Raw genomic sequence first — 10612 nt, 5'->3', positions numbered from 1 at the left:
TCTAATAAATCAAATAAGAGCGTAAAATAAAAAGAAAAAAAAAATGAAACTCAAGTCTAGGTGTGAAAATAAATAAAAAATTCCATAAAAAATAAAATAAGTATATAAATAAAAAAACATCTCTGAAGTTTAAAATTATTAGTAGAATAGAAAAGGGACAAAAAAATTAAAAAGAGCACTGCTTATGACAAAATTACCCCATTACCGACATCACGCGCCAACCCAATATGAAAGACTCCGTGGCATCGGGAAGGAAATTTCTAGGCACTAGGCTTCTGAAACTACGTACCCCATTTACCTCCATTGTTTGGCGTTTGCCACTACCTAGCTAGCTATAAGCATGATCTATTTAGTTTTCCACTAGAAACTCGAAAGATACCAATGGAGAGGAAGATATAAAGGTTGAAAGGATATCAAATTAAAACCAACATACCAGAAATTAAGAAATGACATCATTCATTACAGACCCAAAATTAACAAGACAGCAAATTAATTATTTAAGATCAACACTCACAAAAGACTCATTAACAAGAAGCAAATGACAGCGACACTAAAAATTAGAGATGACACAGCCCAGTATACAACTCCCCCAACAAAAACACATATCCCTCGCAGCAATTTCCTTGATCTCCGCCCAATACTTCTTTAAACATCAGTACTGTTCTTTCCATCGAAAGAGGGTACAAGGGAGATCGTGACGTGCAGGTCTTTCAAGGTGTCTATTGGGCAGCTTGTAGCCCAAACAGCTCACCCCGTTCTTTCATTTCCCTTGCCTTACCAACCAGCTTCATGACTGCCTGGTCCAGCTGTTCTGCCCCTGGAGGATGCATCCCAGTAACATACCTTCAAGAGGTCCATTTCAAAATATTACGCTTACTGAGCCAAAAATCGAAAAGAAAACTAATGTACGTACCTGTACATCCATGTCATGACAGTAATTCCTGTCACGCCGAAGCCACCAGAGACTAAGAACCCCATAAGCAAGAGATAAACTGTTATCACAGCAGGAACGATAACTGGACTGAATATGATCAGCAATGGAGTGGCTACGGTCAACAGAATGACGGTGGCAGTAAAGGTCAAACTGGAGACAACTAAAAGAGACCCACCGGTAGTGACAGCAGTAGTTGCCTTGACTACTTGGTGGGACCTTGGTTGTCGCCGTCTTTGCTTTGATTTTTGAAGATCAGCCATCGATGCTGGATCAAACGGTGTTTGCTCTCAGTAAGATTTTATGAGATGAAAATCTGATGGTAAATATATATGTAGATAAACACATTGTGTGCGAGAGAGGTGGGGTTATAAAGAGAGAAGGCCATAGGCACGTGTCAAAGAGAGATGAGGCACGTGTTGAGGAGATTGTCATCCAAGGGTTGCATGCAACCCGAATGTGTTAATTTTAGGACACGATCGATGGGTTTTGTTTTATATGAGGTTGTTTTGAGAAATGAAATGAAAATGAAACTAAAAGACAGACAGGTTTGGGAGGACAAAATCCAAGGAATCCAAGCATATGATGATCATCTCCTCTGCCGCCTGTGCTCGAGATAGCTGCAACAATTTTAATTGAATGAAGTTTTCTTGAAACAAAATAATTTAAGTGGGGATTTTTCTCGCGGCCATGCAGCTGGAACAAGTTTAATAGCAATTGTTCTCACTTGGATTTATGAACTTAAGCAACCATGATTATTTAACATAATATTAAAATTTTAATAATCAAACTATTATAAGTTTAAATCTTATTATTTTTATTATAATAGTTTAAATCTTATTATTTTTATTTATTTAATAAAAAATAAATATAAAATAATATAAATTTGTGTAAGTTTCAAGTTTTAAAAGGCCATTACTTGATGGAATAAATTAAAAAATAATATAAATTATATATTAAAATTTTACTAATAATTTAATTTATTAAATTAAAATAATTCTTTGAATTACAATGAATTATCGTTTAGGTGCTTGGAAAAGGGAAAGGGAGAGGGAGAGGGAGAGGGATAGAAAAGGGAAGAGGAGAGGGAGCCAAAGCTTGTTATTCTTGTTTCTGCATACCCCATAACTCTCCAATGTGTGTAAAATATAAGCCAAGGAACAAGACTAGCTACGCTAAGCCAACACAAGGCTTGACAAGGGAAATAAAAACAGAAAGAACAAAACGAAACGCAGTCGTGTTCGCACACACCGCTTAACATCCACCAACGGTCACTCCACTTTTCAAATTTCACCTGCCCTAATTGTTTCCCTTCTATTTCATTCCAGAAAAACGCTTGCAACAATTCCCCCCCCTTAAACCCCGCCCTTGTCCTCGAGGGAGGATTCTGGAAATCTGAGCATGACTTCTTCCAAGAACTCTCACGTTGCTTCTGCTGGAGACAAGCCCTTCCAAAGCACAAGGATTTGAGTAGCAGCTCGATTGCGATGCTTTACAATCCTTCGGTCCAACAATGTTGGGGGTTGTAAAGAAGATTCATCAGCCATCGTAGGTATTTCCCACATGTTGCTTCACTTGTGAGACATCAAAGACCAGGTGAATTGAGACAGATGATGGTAGCTCTAATTTGCACAGTTTTGAAACTGATCTGGCCGATTCAAAATTGGAATCAGGACGGGTTAAAAAAATAAAAAAAAATTGGTGTAATATGGCTCACTTGATAAATTAATTTGATAAAACCCAGTAAAAATTGTAATTTATAAATTTTTTTTATAAATAATATTATTTTAATTTAAAAAAAAATAACTTGAAAAGTTCAGTCAAAATCTAAAGTTTAAATTTTGGATTGTGCCAGACATCGGGCAGGTCTTAAAACTATTATAATCTGGATGATATTTCCCCTCTTCTTTCAATAATTCTGTACGGACCATAAAACCTGGCTGATTGCTTGCGTGATGACCTCTACGCCACTGATTTCTGACTATAGGGCTGCAGCTTTAAGTATATCCAGCCACTTTTAAGTAATTTTAACATCCAAACCGTATCGTGTGAGGTAAGGTGTGCTCGGATGTAAATATTTTTTCTAGTTATAATTAGTTTTTTATTCTAAAATTTCAAATAAAATCAATTTATTTAAATTTTTTAATGATTTTAAGCTAAATAATTAGGAGATGATTTCTTGATCCCAACACGTGCGACTAAATTTCAGTGTTGATGATGTGGCTGACTGAATTAGGAAAGTCCTACCAACGGGCTTGCATGAGGATTATCCATTCATAAAAGCAGCCTATCATGGTTAGCTTGTAAATTTCTTGTCGAACTACAAATTTCCAGTTGGCCTTTTTTATCTGGGGATTATGCTCGGGGCTTTTAAGTGTATCCAAAGCAACAAATCACTATTCGTGCACCATATCATATCATGAGTCATGTTATTCACCATTCCAATGTAATTATTATTATTATTATTAACAATTAACTAAAACATTTCGAGAAAATACTGTAGTATTTTCTCCATGTGTTTTAGTGTGTCCTTACAAAAAAAAATTGCCTATTTTTTATTTTTAAATTTTTTTAAGCAATATTTTTTTAATTTTATATTTTTTATTAAATTATCTCATTTTCATAACACAAATTACGAGTTTAGTGAGTTAATCTGATTGATTGTAATTTTTTCTCTATATTTAGTAATTTTTTTCTAATTTTATCTTTTAGTATTGAGTTAATTAGGAATTAGACTTAATTATTTATTTTATTTACTTTTTATTAAGTTATTTCAGTCTCATGATCCGGTAATAGTATTTAACAAGTTAACCCAAGTTGACTCGAGTTGTTTTTTTATTATTTATTAAACTTTTTTTTTAATTTTATCATTTAATATTGGGACAATTAAAAATTGAGTTTCATAATCTGTTTTGAATTATTTTCTATGAAGATATCTTGAGCCCGAGATCAGGGTCGTGAGTTTTGGTGTTTTAACCTCTATTAAATTAGGTTGTTTTTTAAATTTTATTTATAAGAGGTTATCTCGTTCTTATGTCCTTAACATTAAATCTTCTTTTTATTGGGTTGTCTTTGTCTTGTGTTGCGGATTTGACAGATTAATTCAATTGATTTAGTTTTTTAATCTTTTTTATTGATTTTTTTCCTCATTCTCATTATTTAATATTACGTTTAATTGAGAATTAGATTTCATGATTTATTTTGGTTTGATTTTTATAAAGTTATCCTAATCTTATAAACCAAAAATAATGATTAACTAGTTAACCCATATTAACTTGGTTTATTTTTTGTGTTAATTTTTTAATTAAATTTCTTACAAATCACCTAAGTAAATCTTGTAGTATTTCATTAAAGAGAATAAAAATTTAAAATTTACATATCTTGATGTAGTGATATACTAAGTCATTATCTTTTTATGATTTTTTTAGTCTTTATACAATGGTTAGACAATTTCCTTTCATACAAGGATTGTTAAAAAATTGTTTTTTAAAAAAATTATTAATGGGCATATTTGAGACAAACTAAAAGTAGATTCCACTCAAATTCTAAGGTTAAGATTTTGTTGGAAGTTATGATCCAACAATAGTAATTTAACATTGGAAATTAGCTTGATTAAAACATATTGCATGTCATGAGTAAGAAATTAATTCCAAAAAAACCCTGGGTTGACATGTTTTATAAACCCAAAAACTCTTAATTTTATATTAAAAAATTATAATATTTTGTTTTAGCTTACATGGTGGACAATTAAAGAGTTAAAATTAAACTCAAAAGACACTAAAGTTTTTAAAGGAGAGATATTGGAAGTTAAGAGGACTTTAAGCTTAAGCTACATAAGCTCATTCATTAAATATTCAGTTTTACATTACACGAGCTCAGGATCAAACCTAGGCTTCTGTCCGGTTCTCTAAACCCAAGACTCGAGGCTTAAGCATGGGCTTGGTCTTAAGTTTATAGTAAAATAATTTTTAGGCCTACAAAGAATTATTTTTTATCAGCTCATGAATAAACAAACAAATGTGGATTGTAACCTTTCTCTTCCTTAACAATTTATTTTCAAAGAAAATATGTGTTTTTTAAAATGAATTAAAACTATCATGTTTTTATTTCTTATTGGGGGTAATGAAGACAAAATGAATAGAATTAATTTATGTAATTTTACATAGTCTTCATTCCAAAAATCAATATAAAAAAGGTTGAATAAGAGATATTATGCACACCGATCAATAACTCTTCTACTTGCCTCTATTTTATTTTTATTTTTCTAGTGTTTATTTGTTCTTTTTCTAAAGTTTAAATTTTAGTTTTTTATAAAAATATTTTTTAAATGAATTTTCTAATTCATGAACCTTGATTAGTATCGTAACTAATCAAGTAATCAAATGGGGTAGTGTTGAAATCCTCGAGAGGTTAATTGCAATCACTTCATTACGGTAATAAAACTTGAAAAACAAATAATGCAATCCTTGCAATGTAATATGCATTTCTTTTATATTAAGTGCTTTAACAAATATATTAAAAATTTATTTAAGATATTTTTATTTTTATATGTATAATGATTTATTTGTTTAATTTATCTAATTATTTAAGTCTATATAATTCCTAATTGAACAAAATTAAAGTTAAACAATTGCAAGTAACTTTTGACAACATATGAGTTGCTTTATTCTCTTTATTCCCATTAACTCTTAAAGACAGGATACAAAGATATGATGACAACGTTGAGAATGGCTTCCAAAAACCTGTTATTAAGTTGATTTATGTAATTTAAGGAACACGAGGATGATAATGAGCCAAGCTTATTTTTAGGTAGTTTTCTTCTTCTTCTTCTTCTTCTTCTTTCCTCCACCTTTTATCCAAAATTCAAGCTTGACAATCACATTGCTTCCCAAAATGAAATCTTGACTAAAGAAAGACAAGCAAGATACTGCACTATTCCACACAAGTGGTTCAAATATCTCCTTAATCGCGAGCAGTCATGCCTGGGCAATTTTTCCAAGGCCCTGGACTTCTATCTATTTTCTTCGCTGAATAGGAAGGGGCCTAAATCAAACCTGCTTCCTCATAATCACGGATCACGGTACTTGCCGTAATCAAATTTTGGATCCCTAATTTTTTTTAAAAATCCTTGGGATATTAAATGATTAGAGACTGATTTGATTGGACAAGAGAAGGAAAAAGAAGTGATGTCGTGTTGAATATTACTGTGGATTACCTTCCACCTCTCAATAGCCTTCGAATTTCGCCGTTTTACAGCTAAAGTCACAAACCGTAAACTTTTTTTATATATATATCAAGGCTAAAAACAGACTTTCTTTGCCTCCAAGATTTTAAAATATGCCAAAAAAAATGCAGCCTTCACTCTACTGCTCCAAGAAACACGTTGAAGCAAAGCTAGAGGTTGTTGTAGGAGGTCCTGAGCAATAACAAGCTGGAGGTTTTTGTCCTCTCTTTAGCCACACCACAAGACAGAGAAGTAATGTCCTTGGTGGAGATCAATGGTGGAGAAAAAATGGAGAAATATCAATGATTGAGATTTTTTTGGTTTAGGGACCATTGAAGATTCTCTCCTTAATTTTCTATAAAAAGAAAGAGAATTACAGAAGAAAATGGCCTCTGTTACGCTCTAAAAACATAGAAATTGCTCCTCTTTTAGCCAAAAAAGCAGTGCAAAAACCCTCACCCACCAGCAACAGCCATTCATCCCCTTCCCAGTTACCACTGCCACCATTCCACCTTTACTTCCTCTAGCTTTAATAGAGATGTCCATGCATGTCACCTTCTATTCACGACCAAACCATTTCCCTACCATTTTTGCCTTCAGTAGCAACTTCATACTCCCACTAAAAACACCTCATTAAACAGCCATCTTCATCTTCCCACCCGGAGCCTCCATATCTCCAACCCATTAGACCAACAAAACCAACGAACTCCTCAGCTATGGCAGCCCCAACAAACAACAAACCGTGACCTATAAACCTCTCATCTCCTCCTTCCAAACGCCCAAGACAGTCTTCCTCAGTGAGGTTCTTCCTCCCGTGTAGCGTCAGTAACGCTCAGCAACAGTAGCAAACCTCAACTCCAGCAGCGTCTCCTCACTCCAACACCTGCACCGTGACCTTTTTTTTCACACAGCAGCATAGCCACTCACCGCCAACTTTTCCTTCTCCAGTGACAGGGAGCACCACAGCAACGAACACAGCTGCACCGTGGACCACCAGCACCACAGCAATGAACACAGCTGCACCGTGGACGACCATCAACTCTGTCGTGAACCATACCCCCACCACCGTGAACTGAAATCACTGACGAGCACCACCACCAGTGACTCCCTCAGACCAAGTAACCCCGCTTACTCTTCCTTCTTTCCTTAATAAGTTTTGTTGCACTCAGGATGTGAATTAATTCACATCCTGCTGTTGTTAGCTTTTGCCAGCGTGAATGGGGCGGGGCCCTCAGTCCAGCCCACCTTTATATATATATAAAGAAAAGGAGGAAAAGATGTTGGTGGATCATTTTACAGCCCAACCCAGTGGTCTTGGGTTTCGGGCCTAATCAGCTAAGGGTATATTTAGAAAACACATTCTTCCGTCTTTCCCTTAGTTTTTAATTAGTTTTCACTTTAGCACTTAGCCCTACACAGCCTTAAAAAATAAAATAAAAAAATATTATTTTTTTTATGACAGGATTAAGTCTCTCAAAAAAATAAGAATCATATATTGTTAAAAAAAATACATAAAAATACATGATAATTAAAATCAGTTAAAAAAATACATAAAAATACATGATAATTTACATTTATACACAAACACACACACATGAAAAAACACAAGAAAAATAAAAAAAAAATATTTGCATGTATTTTTAGATTTAATAACTAATTTATTGAATCGAAGAGAACTTGATTAATATTTTAATAATCTTTAAAAATTTTAATTATGAGAATTAATAGTTAATATTTTGATATAAATACTAAATCTCCAAATAAATTGTTATTTAAAAAATAAAAAATTTACTAAAAAATTTCAAAATTATTTCGGATATTCATCAATTTTAATTGAAAATATTTTTCATCATAATATATGAGTTGTGAAAAACCTTTTTACCTTCCTTGATAAGTAAACTCTATAAAGACACTTACATAACTTTTTTTCACAAAAATTTATTTAAGTATAAAAGCTTATAATAAATTCAAAATATTATATTTATTTATAAATATAAATTTTTATTCTAAACCATATATACACTATCGGTTAAAAACCTATAAATATATTTAAATTACATTCAAATCATACAATTTATGGCTAGGAGTAATAATCCTTTCTCTAGCAACAACCAATTATTTACTTTATAATTTCAAATAATATCAGTTTACTCAAATATTCTAGTAACTTTCAATCAACCAAACAACCAGATGAGAATTCATTGATTCCAACACCGTGAAAGCACGTATGCTAATACTCGCCTTTGAATTGCAGTGTTGATCAAGTGGTTGACTGAATTAGGAACGTTCTACCAATGTGCTTACATGAAGGCTATCCATTCATAAAAGCAGCCTATCACTGTTAGCTTGTAAATTTCTAGTCGAATTGCAAATTTCCAGTTGGCCCTACGCTTTTGGCTTGTTAACTATCAACGACTATAGATGGAAGTCAAGCAACCAACCCAAGTCATCAACAGAGGTCAATCCTAGCTAATTAAGAAGTGGAAAAGGGAACCTTTCACTGAAATTTAAAGTTGCTTGCTCCAGAATCAAACAACTAAGTCTTGGAAGTTTGTTCCTTTCACGTTGTTGAAAATCCACAAACATCGATCTTTTCAACAGAATAGATTTGAGCACGCACGCAAAATTTAAATTATAAATAAAATATTTCAACAATCTAGTGTTCATCAATGGTTCTCGCTGCTCTAGAAACCATGACTGGTATGTTATTTTTAGATGTGGGTGAATCTTTTTTCTTATTTTCTTTAGGGGGGATCGAACCATTTCGATTTCCCACCAAACTGACGAACTGTTCTTATAGCAATTGGTTTTATGAAGTTTTCTTCTGGGCAAAACAAATGTTATGGCTGCTTCCTCTTCTAATGTTAAACCAATTAAATGAAGAAGAAAGGAGCACAGGAGAAACAGAAACGAAGAAAGAAACAGAACAGTGGTGAGGTGTTATTGGAGGTATAACATCACATTTGATAAATTCTGGTCATCATCATCATCATCATCAACAAGAAGTATATTCAGGTTTTCACATTGGAATTCAACGGAGTGAAGAATGGATTCAATCTGATATTTTAGAAATTCTTAGTTGCCCATCAGCCATTGATCAACATTTGTTCACGACTGAGACATTTTAGTTGATTTGGAAGCAAAACTACCTTGGCTCGGAAATTTTTTATTCCTTTCATACGGTTCTCCTCATTGCTTTTCTTGACCTTCACTTTCATCAGTGGGAAAGAAAATAACATGGGCAACGTGTTCATAAAGACTAACTGTATGCTTTATTGTTAAAAATGAAGAAAGTTCCCACGAAGACTTTAGACCTAGGAAACTTCATGCGATCTAAATCTTCAATTTCCAAAACTCATCCCTTTTTTTTGTTTTTGTTTTCTTTTTCACCTCAAATAGAATAGTTAAACAGTTAGTTGGATAGCTTCCTCTAATGGATAACTAATTTGCATAAAGTGGCGCAGATTTTCTTGTTAAACTCCATAGTGTCACACAAGTTATTTATTGTTCAATAATCGATTATTAACGAGATAATTAAAAGAAAAAAAATTGTTTGAATTTCGCCGCATGCACTTCCTATCCCTCGTGGAAGTATGATTATGTTCGGGAATGTATCTAGGATATAAAAAAAGTTATCTATTGAATTATTTTTTTAGGAATTTAAAAAAATTAAAAATATGATGAAATTGATTTTGATAGAAGAATTTGCCATAATTAAATTACATGAATTACCTAACAAGGTTTTTTATAAACCAATGAAACATGGTTAAGTCTAATAAGATACTAAATGGCATAAAGTGATCGACTTAACAAAAAGATCCAAGACTTTAATAGATTCATTGAATTGTACTCAAATTTATTTAAAAAGTTTCAAATATCTAACTTTATAAGATAACGACTTGTTATAACAAATCAGTGCTTGAAAATCTTTCAAATGAGACCTAGAATGTGTTATTTAGGCTCCTTTGATTTTTATATTTTTTAAATTTCTTTATTTATTTAGGATTTTTTATCATATCATGGTTAGAACATTTATTTAGATTGGTTTTTTAGATTCACAAACCCCTTGAGAAATAAAATAATTGAATGTAAAATATGTAATAATAAAATTTAAAATTAAAATTTTAAAGTGCTGATTTTATTTAATAAAATTCTATATCATTTACGCTTCTTGTTTTTCGTATACGTCGGAAAACAGTAAAGTTGAAGAGAGAGAAATTAACCGTTGACAAAGATCGGTCACGTTATGTAATTGAATCATTAAAATGTTGATCGGAAAAAGGTATCCATAGATAAATGTTGCTTCTCGTCCGCAACATCTCCCGATGAAAGTGCTCGTGACTCGCATTTGCGTAAGCGTACCTGCGTGTATAGTTGCTTTTGTTCGAAAAATAAAGAGGTTTTATATATATATATATATATAATTTTGCTTTCAGCAAATTTTTTAGGCATATTTG

At 32.4% G+C, this 10612-nt stretch overlaps 1 protein-coding gene across 1 annotated transcript; it reads right to left on the bottom strand.

Annotated features, from left to right (window-relative positions):
- Nucleotides 1–406: 406 nt before the first annotated feature.
- LOC105124171 (oleosin 1-like) lies at nucleotides 407–1403 on the bottom strand. The gene is made up of 2 exons (XM_011024064.1): nucleotides 914–1403; nucleotides 407–843 (listed from the first exon to the last, which is right to left on the bottom strand). The coding sequence occupies exons 1-2, from the start codon at nucleotides 1192–1194 to the stop codon at nucleotides 720–722; spliced, it is 405 nt and encodes a 134-aa protein (XP_011022366.1). The 5' UTR covers nucleotides 1195–1403; the 3' UTR covers nucleotides 407–719.
- Between the last annotated feature and the right edge of the window lie 9209 nt (nucleotides 1404–10612).

Source organism: Populus euphratica, unplaced genomic scaffold (assembly GCF_000495115.2).
Source record: "Populus euphratica unplaced genomic scaffold, PopEup_1.0 scaffold4.1, whole genome shotgun sequence".
NCBI classification, from domain to species: Eukaryota; Viridiplantae; Streptophyta; class Magnoliopsida; order Malpighiales; family Salicaceae; genus Populus; species Populus euphratica.
This window is presented reverse-complemented; position numbering and strand designations above follow the sequence as displayed.